This window comes from Ambystoma mexicanum, chromosome 11 (assembly GCF_040938575.1).
Source record: "Ambystoma mexicanum isolate Mex_15411 chromosome 11, UKY_AmexF1_1, whole genome shotgun sequence".
Taxonomy (NCBI): domain Eukaryota; kingdom Metazoa; phylum Chordata; class Amphibia; order Caudata; family Ambystomatidae; genus Ambystoma; species Ambystoma mexicanum.
In genome coordinates, this window is record NC_090934.1 from 92916412 (window position 1) to 92934368 (window position 17957).

The 17957-nt window shown below is 45.7% G+C and overlaps 1 protein-coding gene across 1 annotated transcript in view; it reads left to right on the forward strand.

Annotated features, from left to right (window-relative positions):
• LOC138503100 (protein argonaute-3) overlaps positions 1-17957 on the forward strand; it is a 2065845-nt gene that overhangs the window by 1057664 nt on the left and 990224 nt on the right. The window contains exon 8 of the mRNA XM_069622607.1: positions 11331-11478. Coding sequence (XP_069478708.1) covers positions 11331-11478 — 148 coding nt within the window. The remainder of the gene's footprint in view (positions 1-11330; positions 11479-17957) is intronic.

Genomic DNA, 17957 nt, shown 5'->3' on the forward strand with positions numbered 1-17957 from the left:
CAAGCAGCGACTAGACGTGTGCTCCGTAGTTCGCTACTCTGTTATCCTTGTTCCTGGACCTCCTAATTCCATTCCCATACCCCTCTTCCTTTTTCCTTGTTTCCTGGACTTGTGTGCCGTGTGCGCGCCTTCTTCGTTCCTGGATCCCGGAGTATCTGAATCCCGGAACTCTGAACGCACGCTGGAGTCAGAAGAGGCTTGCACGGGTTTATACAAGACCAGGTCCGTGCGTAAGAAGACACCGCCCAAGAAATCCTGCAAGGATCGCTCCCAAGTGAGAAAGGGGGAATTCCGTGACAGTAACCATGTTTGGCCGCCCAGAGCAGGTATATAGTGCCCAGGAGCGCCTGCTAGACTTTCAACAGGGATCCCAGGATATGCTTATGTATGTAACTCGATTCAAGCTATTGGCCAAGGAAGCTGACTGGTCTCCAGAAGCAAGTTTTACTCTGTTCAGAAGGGGGCTGAATGAGGAGATCAAAGATGAGTTGGCCAGAGTGGCTCGCCCAAGCTCATTCCAGGCTCTTATGGACCTTGCCATGCAAATAGATTTTCTTATCCAGGAAAGAAAGACAGAGAAGAAGAAATCCAAAGTAACCCCCCCGAAGGTAGCCTTCGAGACTTCCTGCAAAACTGACAATAATACAGGGTCAGCTACTGAACCAGAACCTATGCAGACAGGAGCCTTCCGTGGACCCATATCCCTGCAAGAGAGGATGAGAAGGATTCATACGGGGTTATGCATGTACTGTGCCTCGGATAAACACCTGGTTAGAGAATGTCCTCTAGCCCCTCCTCGGCGTTCGGGAAACGCCAGCTCCCGATCCTAGATGGAGCACGGCTTCGGGATAGAGATGTTTGCTCCACGTCTATTCCATCCTTGAACTCTCCTGGACAAAACAGCCTAGTGATTTTACAGGCCCTCATATCGCCATCCAAGAATAAGACCTACTCCATTTTGGCCTTGGTTGACTGCGGAGCTATGGGAGTATTCATTGATCAAGATTGGGTTTTTAGTCACCACATTCCATACGAGACTCGAAGTACCATGCAACCGGTGGAAGCGATCCATGGAAGACCCCTCACTTCAGGACCCATAAGCTTGCAGACTAAAGAGATTCAGTTTTCAATAAACCATCACCAAGAGCTGATCAGATTTGACATCATTAAGTCTGCTCATTACTCCATGGTCCTGGGTATGCCCTGGTTACAGAAACATAATCCTTATATCAACTGGGCAGCAGGATCCTTATTTCTTGGATCTGAGTTTTGTATGTTTCATTGTCTATTCCTGGATTCCTCCTTGACACCTTCCAAAGAACCATCAATAGATCAGCAAGTACCACTCATGGTTTCCAATATCGTACAGGTTCCAAAGGCCTATCAGAGTTATGCTGATGTGTTTTCAACTGCCATAGTCCAGGCTCTACCCCCTCACAGACCCGAAGACTGCGCCATAGACACAGAACCTTCAGCAGTGATTCCCTTCGGGAGGATGTTCATCCTATCAGAACCTGAAAAAAGAGCCTTACGAGAATACTTGGATACCAACCTTGAAAATGGCACCATAAGACCATTGAAATCCCCAGCTGGAGCCTCGTTGTTCTTTGTTCCCAAAAAGGGCACCAAGGAACTTAGACCTTGCCTCGATTATTGTGGATTAAATCAATGCACCCTCAAGGACCGCTACCTCTTACCCTTGATCTCGGATATCCTGGAAGCGGTGAGAGGAACTGTAATTTTCACGAAACTGGATCTCAGGGGTGCCTATCATCTGATTCGTATAAGAGAAGGAGACAAATGGAAAACAGCTTTTAGAACACCCTTTGGACACTTTGAATATCTGGTCATGCCCTTTGGACTTGCTAATGCCCCTGCGGTCTTTCATGGATAGGGTGTTCTCTGATATGCTGTTCCTCTTGGTCATCGTCTACCTGGACGATATCTTGATCTACTCCAAGGACCCTCTAAAGCATGAAGAGCATGTAAAAGCAGTATTACGACGACTAGGTGAACATAGACTCCTAGCCAAACCCGAGCAATGCCTGTTTCACGTCACCTCTGTTCATTACCTAGGATTTGTCCTTAGTCCAGAAGAAATTGGTATGGATCATTCGAAGGTAAAGGCCATACTATCTTGGACGGCTCCCACTTCCGTGAAACAAGTGCAATCCTTACTGGGGCTCGCCAATTTCTACCGGAAGTTCATACCCACCTTTTCTGAGATTGTTCAGCCGGTCATTGCACTCTTGAAGAAAGACACTCCCTTTCTCTGGTCTACACCTCAAGACAAGGCATTCCAACGTTTAAAGACTGAGTTTACTCAAACCCCCATCCTAGCCCAGCCTGACATTAATCAGCCATTCCTAGTGGAGACGGATGCCTCTAACTATGCCATAGGAGCAGTTTTGAAGCAAGAATTTGAGGACAAGATGGAACACCCCATTGTTTACCTTTCACGAACCCTGACTCCCAGTGAGACACATTATTCCGTCCTGGAAAAGGAAATGTTAGCCATCCGCCAAGCCTTCACCGAATGGCGACACCTACTCCTGGGAGCAAGACATCCAGTCCAGGTCCGCACGGACCATCAGAATCTTCAAGTTCTACAATCCTTGGAGTGTAGGAACAGTCGTCAGGCCCGATGGGCCTTCTTCTTTGCCCAGTACCAGTTCCACATCAGTCATGTCCCTGGATCACAAAACATAATTGCTGATGCCTTATCTCGACGTCCTGACTACAAAACTATTGGAGATCGGACCTATCCCAAGATGTTTCCCCAAACGATTTGTGTAGCTCAAGCAGTCGGTCTCCTGGAAGAAATTCGGATGCAAACCCAATCCTCTGAGCTCTGGAAGGATATTTCAAGGAAGAATCAATGGAATCTGAGAACCAGGGATGGATATTTGTTCAAGAATAACGCTCTAGTCATCCCCACACAGAAATTACAACAAAGGATAATAAACCTCTGCCACGATACCCTTCACTCCGGACATCGTGGCATCACCAACACCCTCCGTCTTATATATACAAAGACAATTTTGATGGCCTAGAATGAAGACTGACATACAACTGTACATCCGAGCCTGTTCTATTTGTAGTCAGAACAAACATGATAATGAGACCGGCAGGTCTCTTACTGCAACCTACACTACCAACAAAACCATGGGAATTCATCGCTACAGACTTCATTGTGGAATTGCCACCTTCCAGGGGATACACGACTATCATGGTTACCATTGACTTGTTCACTCATATGGCTCATTTTACACCCCTGTATAAACTACCATCCTCATCAGAACTCGCTGGAATCTTCCTGGAACACATTTTCCACCTTCATGGACTCCCTTCCAAGATCATATCAGACCGAGGACCTCATTACGTCTCACAATTCTGGAAACATCTCTGTCGCATTCTAGGAATCCAACGCGCTCTCATCAGGTTATCATCCACAAACCAACGGAGCTATGGAACGTGTAAACCAGACCCTGGAACAATACCTTCCTTGTTTCGCCACCAAGGTTCAGGATGACTGGTCGCTCCTAATACCTGTGGCTGAGTTAGCATACATCAATTCCGATCACTCAGCAATTAAGACCAGCCCCTTTTATTGCAGTCAATGATTCCATTCATCAGTGTTACCCTCTGTTCTTCCACATCCCACACCAGTTCCTACCGTCGACTCCTGGATGGAAACATTCATCAATGTACACAAGGAAGCCAAAGAACACTTAGAGAAGAATAGAATACATACTAAGCGATATACAGATTCTAAAAGAAGACCAGGGCCGCCTTATGCAGTTGGTGATCAAGTCTGGTTATCCTCGAAGCTACTACCCCGACATTTACGACCAAACAAATTGGCCCCCCGGTACTATGGTCCATTTTCCATCAAGGAAATCATAAATCCAGTCTCATACCGGCTCAAGCTACCCGACTCCTGGAAGAAAATTCACCCAGTTTTTCACACTTCTTTTTTAAAACCCTACATCCGATCCTCCCGGAAATCTTGCAGACCCCCTCCTGTGGTGGTGGACGACCAAGTGGAATATGAAGTGTCCCGAATATGCGATTCCAGGTATAAACGGGGTCAGCTTCAATACCTGGTTGAACGGAAAGGATATCCTCCAAGTGAAAGAACCTGGGAACCAACTTCTAATCTGAACACCCCTCGATTGCTTAGAAGATACCATCTCATACACCCGGGCAAACCCGGTGGAACGGGTCTCCGGAGGAGGCATGCAGTCATGACCCATAGAATGCGGCCCTTTTGGACTTCATGGTCCTTATCACAACGGGGCTTGTACTCCTTAATACTTCCAACATGGCCGTCTAACGTGGTACGCCTTCCTCTGTCTTTACGTCAGACGTAGCGTATTTTACAAATAGGCTGTGCCCCGCGCATCTCAATGCTATTGCAAGCAGCGACTAGACGTGTGCTCCGTAGTTCGGTACTCTGTTATCCTTGTTCCTGGACCTCCTAATTCCATTCCCATACCCCTCTTGCTTCTTCCTTGTTTCCTGGACTCGTACGCACCTTCTTCGTTCCTGGATCCCAGAGTATCTGAATCCTGGAACTCTGAACGCACGCTGGAGTCAGAAGAGGCTCGCGCGGGCTTATACAGGTCCGTGCGTAAGAAGACACCGCCCAAGAAATCCTGCAAGGATCGCTCCCAGGTGAGAAAGGGGGAATTCCGTGACATTACTTAGCAAATTCAGGTCTCCAAGTTGGTCTGATCAAGGGCTATCTCGCAGCACTCTCAATTTTTAACCGTACTGCTGAGGAGCCTTCATATTTCAAATTACCCTTAGTAATCCAATTTCTGAAAGGATTAACTAATGTTTATCCCCCAAAACCTTTTCAAGTTCCATTGTGGGACCTAAATCTAGTCTTAAAGTTTCTGATGGGTACTCCTTTTGAACCACTTCATTCCTGTTCATTAAGATTTCTCACTCTTAAAACAGTCTTTTTAGTGGCTCTAACTTCTGCCAAAAGAGTGAGCGAATTACAAGCTCTATCTTGCAAACCTCCTCATTCAATCTTTCATAAAGACAAGTTTGTTTTACAAGTGAAGCCCAATTTTCTCCCAAAGGTGTTCTCTGAATTCCACATTACGCAGAAAATAACTTTACCCTCGTTCTATCCTCCTCCCCATCCAGGGAAAAAGGAAGAGCGATTACACAGGCTGGAACCAAGACGTGCCTTAAGCTTTTACATTAACAGACTTGCAAGAATCAGATAAGCAGACCAATTTTTTGTGGGATATGCAGGGCACAAATTAGGTTGCCAATTGCAAAACAAACCGTTTAAAGATGGATTATTTTAACTATTATAGAATGCTGTAAATTGGCGGGAAAAGAGCCCCCTCAACATCTTAGGGCTCATTCAACCAGGGGTATCGCAGCCTCTTCGGCTCTCCAAAGAGGGGTTCCGATTAAGGACGTATGTGGTCATCCGCACACACTTTTACAACATTTTACAGCCTTGATTCCTCTTCTTGCCAGGAGACAAAATTTGGAAAAGCTGTGTTGCATTCTGTACATCTTTAAAGGGAAACATTTCATTTTTACTCCTGCCTCCTCTTTATACTACTGCTATGGGAGTCTATCAAAGATAAGGAATACGTTGGAGGACACAATCCCTCCGAAGAACAAGTTACTTACCAAACTGGTAATGTTCTTTCGATGGGATGTTCCTCCGACTTATTCCTTAACGCCCCTCCCATCCATCCCCGCAGTAAAACTTCCCTTGCAGTTGATGCTTACGCTCCTTCAAGGTTACTAACCAATTCATGCAAAGCAAAACTAAACTTCAAAACGGAACTGAGCAACGGACGCTGCTCGCATCCATTTATACTCATGATGACGTCGGCACCCATACGGAGGCTGTCGAGGCCCACCGACTTGAGGGACGTCGACACGCATCGCCCTCTACTGGGAAAAAAATATCCGCGGCCAGCAAGCTGGAATGGATTATATCAAAGATCAGGAATACGTCGGAGGAACATCCCATCGAAAGAACGTTACCAGTTTGGGAAGTAACTTGTTCTTCTACTTCGTTACTTATTTTCTGATTCTTTCCATAATGCATCCTAAAGCTCATTGCATTTTTGCTCCTCTGCACTCAAGATCCATGAGCACTGTATTAGACTTTCATCTTAACTTTAGTAAAATATTTGTTTATTTGCATTTGCTCAATGTTTTTTTAGGGTTACCTAGCTTTGTAAAGTGGAAAATTGTGGAGAAAAGTAAATGTTTAAATTTATTTTCTCCTCAGCAATTCTCTGCTCACATGTTTCTTCGGCAGCATGTCAGCCTGATTTAATAATGATCACTTCTTTGGAGGTAAAATAATGGAAGCATGGGGAGCGTTTCTTTCCTTCCAGACAGTTATTCCACAGAGCTGTGTGACACATGGCAAAAATGTACTACAGAAGGTCGAACAGGAAGGGAATAGGGCTCAAGGTGAACATTTTTTCTAGTGCGATGCAGTCTACGAGTTCAATTCAAGGCCCTAGTCTGCAAGAAGACCCAACGGGCACAGTGCAGTACCAGATTTCTTGCCTCTGAATTCTCTGTAGCCAGTTCCGATACCTCATAACAGGGTATATACATTCCAAGTGCATCGGTGGAAACTCTGAGGAAGGCCCTGAAGAAGTTGGTAAGACCGGTATTTGAGCTTTTTTCTGTGCCCTCATCCACGGATTTATTCCAGCCCCTGGATTACATCTCTGAGGTGGATGAAGGGTCTGAGGAAGGTTTGGTTCCTGATGAGGTTCCTGATGTCCTGTTATCTGGTCATAGCCAGTTGGAAGACCTGCGTCAGTATTTGCACGACACCCGTGGTCTTGATAACTACCCAGAGGTCGAGTTTGGCAGGCCTGAGCCTGGTACGCATGCTGAATCTTCGTACAGGCGACTCATGTCGAGGGTGACGGAGTACTTGCGGTGGTCTGCACCGCGAAATAAAGGGTAAACCTTTAACAGGAAAACTCCACGGCTGGTTTCTTCCCTGGCAGTTCAACGACCTTCAGCTTTCCTCCAAGTAGAGATCTTCTCTTCCCCTGGACGACGCCGAGACTTGCACCCGCTGCCAGGAACAACTGCCATCGCTGGAGGATCCTCCCCACTTAAGGTACCGTGTTCCGCCTGGCTTCCCTTGCCACTGACTGTACGGGGTAGATTTAGCCCCCGGCTTTCGAACCTGGGTTAGCCTGGGACACCCTGGCTTAACCTTTCTGAGCCTCTCTAAACTCTTTTCGAACTCTCTGCAACACTTTCTAAGCCTAGTGTAACTGTGTGATCTTGGGCGCATTTGTGCTCTGCTCTCTCTAAGAGTGGGCCCAGCCTATGGACTTTGGCCCACAAGTGACTTTTGCTCTTCTGCCTTGCTAATAGTGTTCCTAAATCTTAGAGTGGTGTATCTGTCCATATTCTGTCTTTTTCCCTCCCTTCTTCATGAACTTATTGGAGTGCCATCTATAGTTAAGCGCTCACCTCTGTCTGGAAATAAGTGGTGTTAACTAAGACTTATCTGATAAGGAATAAGGGTGGTATATATTATAATAGTAACTGTGTTTAGAGTGTTTTTACAATAAGAGTGCTGGATTGTTTCAACTGTGTGTTTTTAAATAAATAATTATATACTTTGATACCAAAGCGCTCTGGTCAGTGTTTGCTTGTATTATTGTATCTGAGTGCCTATTGTGTATACTTTGCATACTGCCTAACTCTTCTTGAGGGAAGTCTGACTGCTCAGCCACAGCTACCAGGTAAATCTGGGTGGTACAGACTGCTACCAAGTGGGTTTACTGCTAACACCTGTAGTCCTAAATCTTTTGCAGTGTTCCCAAAGGGAACTGCACAGGTTTCTGCCTAACAACCACCATTAATGTGGATGACCTTGTGAGGGTTGTCTTTCACCCACTAAACGATTGATTGACCGTTTTCATCACCATTAAGATAGTTATCTTTGCGAAAGAACACCGCCCTCCGACAGCAAGCCATCACAGACTCTGGCATCACTGACATGTGCTCCTTTGAGGAAGCTAAATACTGCATCTCTCCAACAGAGCCCTCCTGTTCATCTAAGGCCCTTCTCCTCCCAGGTGAGCCACCCGGCTAATAGCACCCCTAAAGTTCGGATCAGGCAGCTGCAGGGAGGAGACTGTAGGTAGGCTCTTTGTGAGGACTCCACAGGATTCATCACAGCCCATTGGTCTGTCCAGACTGCTTCAGAAATCTTTGCGGTCTTGTATTGCTCGCCAAGAGTGCACAGACAGTTCTTTATCACCAGTATATTTACAGAGCAGAGAAAATACTTTGAACACAGGTAGACGGAGCAATAACTCACAACCAGATACGCAGTTAGCAAAATAATGAGCACTTATACGGCTATTTATTCATAGCTAAGAAGCAACAAGAGACAAAACAGAAATAAATCATAGAAAGGATAGAGAATTCAAGAGAAAATACATCACCATGGGCGTAACTGAATCCCTCATCTCGCCAGAAGCGGCTGGAAGACCCCGGTAACAGCCAGGCAGGGAGCACAACAGCCCACAGGAAGGTTGGAACAAGGCGTCACCCCTCCGACTGAGGTCTGTGTGTTTTTTCCACCTGACCTTTCCAGAGCTCCGCATATATGCCTTCCTCAAAAAGCGGAGGCAATTTCTCGAACCTTCTGGCACTAGGTCTTTCGCATCACTGAGTGACCGTTGGTGGCCGGCCGGGTTAACCAATAGTAACCCCTAAGGAGCAAAGCTTCCCTCTTCTAAAGCACCACAGAAAACATTTCCATAACTCATCCTGAGCAAGACATAACAAAACCCTTTTTTTATATCTGGCGCCAGCCGGCACCCGTGGATCCCAGCAGCTTTCCCAGCACAGTGTCCTTGACTGAGGCCTGAATACCAGGCTCAGCAACGAATAACATTGAAAGCATGTTTTTTAGCAAAGCAAGTGCATTTTTCACTGAGGCATGGAATAAATATCCATTATAGCTCCGAGTGCCCCCAGAATGCACTGCGCATCAGCGCCATGTTTTAGCTCGAGCATAACAGGTCTCTGCATGCCCAGATGTAAGCTGCTTCTTCTGGCCAGCGTCGCGTAGACTCCCAGGTCCTTGCACTGCAGCGGCTCTCTCAGTAGAGCGTCTCTTGCTCCTTCCACGCAGCGGACCTCTGGTCTCAGAGCCTCCTCTTCTGACACTGCCACGATCTTTCCTGCTCTCCGGTTTCCTAAAAGACCTTGGTCTCCATCTTCCCGAGTGTTTTAAAGTTCCTGGCATTGGTCAGCTGTTCAGAACAACTAGCTTGCGCTGTGTGGTTCTCGGTGGGCGCGATAGTCATTACATGGGCCCTCTTCTTCGTCCCAGTAGACCAGTTGGAACAAGTGTGTGTTTGTCTATGGATTTACAGGAAGTTCCAGATTACCATATGCCATACATAGCTGGGTAGACCATGACTGGTGACCGTTATCCCTCACAATGGGGTGTGGGAGATATGACAAGTCGTCTTCTAGAGAGACAGTATTAGACCCTCGTCAATGAATTGCACCACATTTCTTTCATTAAACTAATATATGTGATAATCACTTTCATGAAATTTGCTGCACGTATTACAGGTTAATCCCACAGATTGAGCATTCAGTCCTTGGTAAAGCGTTGGCTCTCCAGATTACAGGAGAATGCCGAATTGAGTCGCTCAGCGATAGCATATATTAGTTTGATGCCCTTGATTTGAAAAAGGCACCAGGTGTGCCGAAACACGTGTCATCAGAGGGCCTCTCCTAAGGGAGCAGTAACAGTTTGTTCAAAATAAATAGTTTGGAAACCTTATATTGTGGCGCAATTCATTGATAAGGATCTAATACTGTTTTACCTATCGTAGGTGGGGTTTTTGACCTCAGTCTTCCTCATACATGTGACATTTCCTTCAAGGAACAGCAAGAAAACTGGTCGCCGGGCATAAGAAGTTTGTTAACCTCCACTGTAACTAAATATAACTTTTTCTAGTGAGCCATCTTCACCCCACCAAGGATGGTCCTCCCCCCCCCCCCCCCATGTGGTCCTCCCGCATATAGCCACTCCCAGGGTCAGAGTTTGGTATTTTCACCCTTTCCTGGCCACATTGGGGAACACTTTCCCCAGGAAGTTTGTGGCAACTTCACAAAATTAGTCACACTCAATATTTGTGATTTTTGGTGTAGGGTATCTAGTGGAAATGAGAAATCATTAAATATTACTGTTTTAAGGTTTTAGGGGGCTCTTAATCTGATCAATTTTAAATCATGATTGTAATATGAATTTCTTGGATCATTTTGATCAAATATGAATTACGCCATGTTTTATGAATAGTTTGCTTAAGTGTAATGTTTGTAACAATGGGCCTCATTACGAGGTTTGGCGGTATCCATGCCTGTAATACAGGCACGGCTGCCCCCAGTATTTTTGTTTGTCCGGTGCCCAAGAATGAATGGCCAATTACCGGGTCATTACGGCCTTGCCGGACCCGGTAATTGCCCATTCCTGGGTGCCGGAAAATATTTGTCCCCATTCCCATTTGAACCCCATAGGGCTCAATGGGAATGGGGAAGCCGGAGTCACTGGCACCGTTATCAAGAGTGCTGGTGCATCTGACATGCTCTGCTCGCAGGTGCCGGTATGGCCGCCAGGTCAGACCTGGCAGCCGCAATGGCACCGGCGAGCAGAACTAGTAGTTTGCCCATCCAGGAACTACAGTACCGGCATGCTTACCGGTACCGTAGTTCCCGGACCGGCAAACCTATGAGGCCCATTGTTTTGATATTTAATGTGTTACTAGTTTAACCAATTCACAATTAAAAAAATAATGTAATGTTGTATATTTATACAGTTTAGTTGGAGAATTTGCCATTATAGGTTTGCCACATTTTTAAGCCACTTTTTATTTGTCCCAGGTAACGTCGCCCTTTGTTCACACCCTCAAAAACTGGCTCACCACTTGCTCTCGTCTATTTGCTTTTGAACAGACACACATCACAGGGAATGCCTCTTCCATTGTGTAAATGTGCTGCTGTAATTCATTTCTCATTGAAATTAATATTCCTGTTCTAAAAATAAATACAACAATGCAATATTCATTGATTGTCAATGTAATGTCTTTATCCAAGGCGTAGATCTAGGATGTCAAGTTAGTAACTTTGCTTCCTCGTTTGCTGGAATCATGATATGCAAACCATTGAGTGGCCAAAAGGAGTCACCCTTGATGGTGGGGTTGAGGGGGGCGAAGAGTCTGATCACTACATGGATTTTGTGTTCTTGGAACTGATCCATATCTTTTCTTCTCTAGATTCCCTCTACAGTTGGAGAATGGTCAAACAGTGGAGCGAACAGTAGCACAGTACTTCCGGGAAAAGTACAACCTCCAGCTGAAGTATCCTCACCTCCCGTGCCTGCAAGTAGGACAGGAGCAGAAGCACACCTACCTGCCTTTAGAAGTAAATGACACCTGTGCTGCAGACCTATTTGAAAATGCGTATTCTTTGTGCAATGCTGATATGGCCCAATTTTGCTATGTTAACTGTTTCTTCCTTTGTCTATGTTACGCAAATCTACTGCTTGACTAAATGCATTTCCAGTGTTGGACAGGGCATCCTAAAGCATTATAATTGGGTTGGTTTTAGTTATTGTGGATGCGTGCCATTCGTCGCCTAGCTGTGGTTGCAGCAACAATAAATGCATGGAACATCATATCTGTCCTCAAATCCGCTATTGCACAGGCCTTTAGTACAGCAGCTAGTACTATAGACTCAGTATATATACCACTATATTTGGGTAATGGAAATGGTGGCTAGGGAAGAAAGGTGCAACCATTCACTAGAGATTAAACTTAATTATGCAATCAAAACTGGTGCATATGATACAATAGGGAACTTAAGACACATATGTTGGCTAATCTCATTAACTACAGGGGTTTTTGAAAATACACTGAGCAGATATGTAACATCTCCCTCCAACATATAGGTATTAAAGAGATGCATAGCCAGCACAGTTCATATCATGTCATTGTATCGTATGCTACAATCATTTGAAACCACAGGAAAAAATCATTGACATAAAATGGATAAGGTGATTGGGCAGGCGAAAACAAGGCTATTTAGAACGAGGAAACAGAAGTAAAAAACAAAATCTTGGCTGAGAGTGAAATGTGGAATATAATCTTATGTAGCAACTACAGAGAATTTTGGAAGAAAATATAATTAGTGGACACTGCTAAATATCCTGGGTGTGGTGCGTGTGAGGGGATAACATATCAAAAAATCTTTGTGTATTTAAATATAAATTATAACAAGACGACACAAGGAAGAAAGAAATATAGTAAAACAACTGCCAATACTGTAAATATGAGATAAATTCCTATGCAGTGGGCCCGGATGGTATTTGCCACACACTATTAAAGAAGACCCCAAAACAATGGGCAGAAATAGTTCATGTACTATTTAAGACCATAAGTAAAACCGGGGAGCTATCTCGTACCTGGACACACAGTATCTTCGTACCAACACACAAATGCTGTGGTCGTGCCGACCCACAGTATTAAAGTTAGCTGGCCATGATAGACGTTCCATCCAAAATATTTGCCTACATTTTACTAACTGAACTCTAACAGTGGGCAATAGAAACCTCAGTTATACCATTCTACCAGACTAGTTTCAGACAGGCCCACTCCACTTTGGACAACTTAATGGCCCTGATTGCAGTAATTGAATCAGTGCTAAGTAGATACAAAAAACAGTTTTATTTAGCCTACCTTGATTACTCGGTCACTTTTAACACACTCAATCGGAATGTACTTTGGCAAGAAATGTATGGAATGGATTTACTAGTGGAATTATTAAAGGAGCATGGCACTACACAGTAATATTGAATTTTTGTCGATTAGACTCCACTGGACAGTTCACCCATAGCTTTGCGTGAAGAATCCCTGGATGTTGTTACTTCTCCTCTAGGGGGAGCCCCTTCTCATGAGGCCAGGGAGGTGAGACTGCTATCCAATAGCTGTGTGATACTCAGCGGATGGATCTCATGGGGAAGGAAGCCCCCTGTGGGATTAGTGACAACCTGGGGAGAATGCGGTATCCCGATAGCCCACCTAACTGTTACACACCTTCCTACCCCCCCTCTGACCAGGACTTTCCCTAGTGTACCCATGCACATTTGCTATACTATCTTGGCAGGAAGTACTGAGACAAGGAATAGTGTGGCTTCCTCAAGGGACTTATATCCCTTATCTACTGAGACGAGGAAGAGACCAACTCGGAGTCCTCCACATCAGTAGTGGGACGAGGAAGAAGTGCGGACGCATAAAGAGCAACTCTACTGAACAATGTAGTTGTAATAAGATTCCTATTTGCCAAGCTACCATCCAAACAGAAGAGGGAATTCTAAATCGGAGAGGCCCTTCCTGGAGGAACCGGGAGATTCGAACCCTGTACGAAGGAAGGAACAGCAGACAACGAGAAAGATACCCGCCTGCAGTTATGGCACCCAAAGGTCCGTTGTGGAAAGGCTGTGAAGCAGGAGACAGGAGGCGTAGCACCCAGCCGAACTAGAAGGCTGCAGCGAAGGAACTGCCTGGGCCGCGCTGCCAAGTAGCAGGGAGCTGCTGGAGAGCCGCAGCAGTCCCTGGAACGATCGGAGAAGGCCTGGAGGCCACAGGGAACTGCTGCAGGGCCGCAGCAGTCCTTGGAAAGTTCAGGAGATGCCGGAGAGGGGAATTGAAGCATGTATGCAACTGCAAGACACCGACAAGCACTCAGAAGAGGGTTGGGAAACCAGGGCGGTGTGGGGGCCTCCAAAAGAGAGGGACCCCTTTGCCAAAAGGGTCTGAGGCCCAAAGGGGTAAATACAAATAAAAAGGGGTCTGGGACCCAAGAGAGAGAGAGCAGTCTATGCCAAAACGGTCTGAGACCTGATGGAGAGAAGGAAAGCAATACAAAAAGAAGGCCGGGTCCCAAGATGATGAAAGAATATGAGGAGGGTCTGGACCCTGTCAAGGGGGAATGCCTGGCAGGATAGTGAACTGGGTGTAACTCCTGAGGAACAAGCAGCACTGAGAAGGTACTGGGACCCACAGCCATTGACGAATTGCCTCCGGGATCATCATAGTCACAGTACCTGGCAGGGCAGTGAACCAGGTAGACTGTGAACACTGGAGATCCTGAAGAGGGGAGGGAGACAAACCCATTAGGCTTATGAACGGTCATATTTATATTAGGATATCTCATGTATAAGTGTTTACTCATGGACATTCCAAAGTGTTCCTAGTCCACCTCTTCACAGCAAGTTCCACAACATAGAAATCTATTAATGGGAGCCTTCATTATTTCACCGTCCTGATGAGGTCCGCAACACTGAGCACATCACCAGAAGCTCTCAGAAGCCAAAACACGGCGTGTCGACAAAATCCCTACAATGTTCGAAAGACCATTGTCAAATAGATTATCATTCATTTCCTTAAAATAACACATTCAACGGCAGGGATGATATAGTAGTGAAAATACAAGATTGATCACTCCCAAAAGATTGAATTGAGTTTTTTTTAGACAGTATTACTACCGTTTCCCCCCCCCCCCCCCATTTGTTACTGGTTAACACTTTGTATATCGGGTGTCAATACTGTGACAAATGTTTTTTAATGTGTGCTGTGTCAATATGTTTATGTAGTTCAAGGGTGTTTATTAAACTGTAAAAATGGGTGCGATAAATGCCTAATCTGAACCTACATCTAAGATGGTAGCAAGCTACGACCATCAAATAAAAAGAATACGGTCCAAATGGAGTCTAGTCAAATAAAAGGGCCTATACTAAGAAACCTATTGCCAGTCCTTACTGCTAAGCTACAAAATAGTGTGGGATAATGTTCACAAGAAAACGAAAGAGTTTTTACAAAATAAGTCGGGATGTTATGGCTGCGGTCTCCCTTCCCCAAGTTTTTAGCACGGGACAAGACGGGACTCTCGAGCAAAGCGCACTCCTGGGCTTCTCTGGCACGAGATTACAATTCCTTGCCTTAATATCGGGACCTTCTGTGTCCAAGTCGTTCATGCTAAGTCTCTTGCTTTAGAAAGCATGATGCACCACAAACAATGTTATGTTATTTTGCATTTATATAGCGCTCTATATATCATTGGCATGATCTCAAAGCGCTTGTGGGTTGAACGCCCTTGGGGACTTTAGTCCAGGTCAGTTGAGAGAATAGGGTAGCATAGTTTGCTTGAGTGCACTCGAGATGTGAGCACATGATGCGATTTGCTTGATTGTAGCTGCATCCTAACATTAGGTGCAGTGGTATTGAGAGATCGGTTGAATGTGTGCAGTCTGCTGGTTGGTCTCAGACTGCATTCTGGTAGCATTAGGCCTGTGTAGGACACTTATGTGTGCAGCTAGGCTGATTTTCTTTTTCATGGGGTATAGCTGTGTTCTATCAGGATGTTGAAGTTTCAGAATATTGTTCGCATGTGAGCAGCTAAGCTGAAATTGATCAAGGGGTATATTTTATTGTGTGTTGGTGTAGAGTAGAGAGTGAGCATGTTGATAGGAGAGGTGAGTGTTTGGAGTGGATGTTTTATTCTTAAGAACCCACTGTTCCGGATTACACTCTTGTGTTTTGCAGAAGCTACACTCAGGAGATGGCACAGGAGTATGCTAGGACTGTGTAGTAGACTCAGGAAGCGGATAGTCAGCAGTTACATATCTTAGTGCCTGCAGGACTTTAAGGTTGTCATCTATGGTATCCGTCTTCGAATTTTGTCTCAGTGACTTATTAGTCACATTCAGTGGTCTCTTTGCTCGGTATCTCCTCGAAAATTTGTCGGCAGGCTGTAAATACTTTACAATGTATTGTCATGAAGACGTGGTTCATGGGGTTGCTGGATTTCAGCGGCCCTAGATGGTCCTAATCAGGTTTACGGAAAGAGCCAGGTTTTTAGAGCCGTGCGGAAGGCCATGTAGTCTTGGTTATGTCGAATGTGTGTGTGGAATGAGTTCCACAGAATTGTAACCAAGGTTGAGGAGGAGGATCCGCCAATCCTGGCTGAATTGGAGGTTGGAATCACTACTAGTAAGAGGACAGTGGTTGATCTTCGGGTGTGTGTTGGAAGGTAGGGTTTAATCTTCTCTTGTAGGTATGTTGGGCCGGTCTTGTGCACTGCTGTTGTGTAATGCATAGGGTTTTGAAAGTGTCCCTTTGTCCCATAGGGAGCCAGTGAATGTTGCGGAGAGCGAGGAGATGTGGTCTGTGTCCCGGGGCAAGAAGGAGTTTGGCAGCAGCGTTTTGGGCTCTTTGGAGTTTGTTAAAGTTGGTATGCCGGTGTTCCCAGGTATAAGGAGTTGGCATAATCTTGTCTCGACTTAACAATGGACATAATGGCGGCGTGTCTGTGAATCGGTACAAATTGGTCCTGAACTGAAAGGGCCTGCAGTTCACTAACTCTCCTTGGAGAGGTGATCACCACCAGGAAGGCGGTCTTGTAGTTGAGTGCTTTAAAGCTAGCCTGTGCATTGGTTCAAAGGGAGGCTCCATTAGTCTGGTAAGAACAGCATTCAGGTCCCAACCGGGAGCTGGGTTGAAATATGGGAGATGAAGTCCTTTTAACCCTTCCACAAAAAGCCTTTAATTACAGGGATATTCGACCATGAAACCTTGCTCTGGGACGTGGTGTACGCCGAAAGTGCGGCTAAATATAACGGTTGGATTAGGTACAGGACAATATTGAGGCCTGCTCAATAGAATACTCAGCAGCAATCAAAGCAGCCAAAACAGCGTATATAACTGAAATAATTGAGTCATCTCTATGCCAATCTAGAGCTCTTTTTTGGCAGTGAAGTCACTTTCTTCATCTGAAAAGTTGACTCCTAACATTGTTCCTACTTAGGAACTGTGCGATGCTCTATCTCAGTATTTTATCACGAAGATTAATACTATTCGCCAGAACATCTCTACGTCAGCCACCACTTCTCCACCTGTGGAAAGGCATTCCTCTCATACCGAGGTTTTAGTTAGCCCGACACACTGGTCCGTTTTCCCCAGGTTCTCTTAAGAATCTGTACTGACTACTGTTCTAAAAATAAAATCATGCTCCCCTTCCGATGCCGTTCCGTTAGCAGTTATGAAACAGATCTCCCCAGATCTTCTTACTGAAATCGGTGTAGCAAATAATAACTCCTGTCAGTCTGGGCTGGTGCCTCTAGAAATGAAGGCTGCTAGGGTGATTCCTCTCCTGAAGAAGCCCTCGCTGGACCCTGTCATGCTGTCCAATTTCTGTCCTATCTCCCTCCTTCTTTTTCTCTCTAAGCTTCTAGAATCACTGGTGTCACCTTTACTTTCGACATTTCTTGAGTCTTCGTGTCTGCTGCTTGATTCTGCTCAATCTGGTTTCTGACCCGGTAGAGGCTCAGAGTGTGTGGTCTGGTCGCCGTCCAGGATGGTATGGCCAGACTGGCGGACGCAGGTGGAGTGGGTGCCCTAATTTTGTTAGATCTTCCAGCGGCATTCGATACTGTCGACCACCCCATCCTGCTGTCCCGTCTTGCCCAGATGGGAATATCTGGGCAGGTACTTGCCTGGTTCCCTTCATTCCTGCCGGATCGTACCTAGACTCTTGCGATGCCCCGTACTTTTCTCTGTCATCTCAACTGTGGCGTGCCGCAAGGCTCCTCCCTGTCTCCGATTCTCTTTAACATCTATATTTGGGCTCTTTTTTTGTCTCATCCCCTCCTTTGGTGTCAGGTGCTACTCGTATGCCGACGACACTCAGATCCTGATTATATTAGATCTTGATCAGGCTGAGATGTTGTCATGCCTGTGGGGGTGCTTGGCGGCTGTGGGGGAGTGGATGAATCACAATTGGCTCAAACTGAATGGAGACAAGACGGAGGTGCTGGTGGTGGGCTGCCCCCTGATCCTACACTCTGG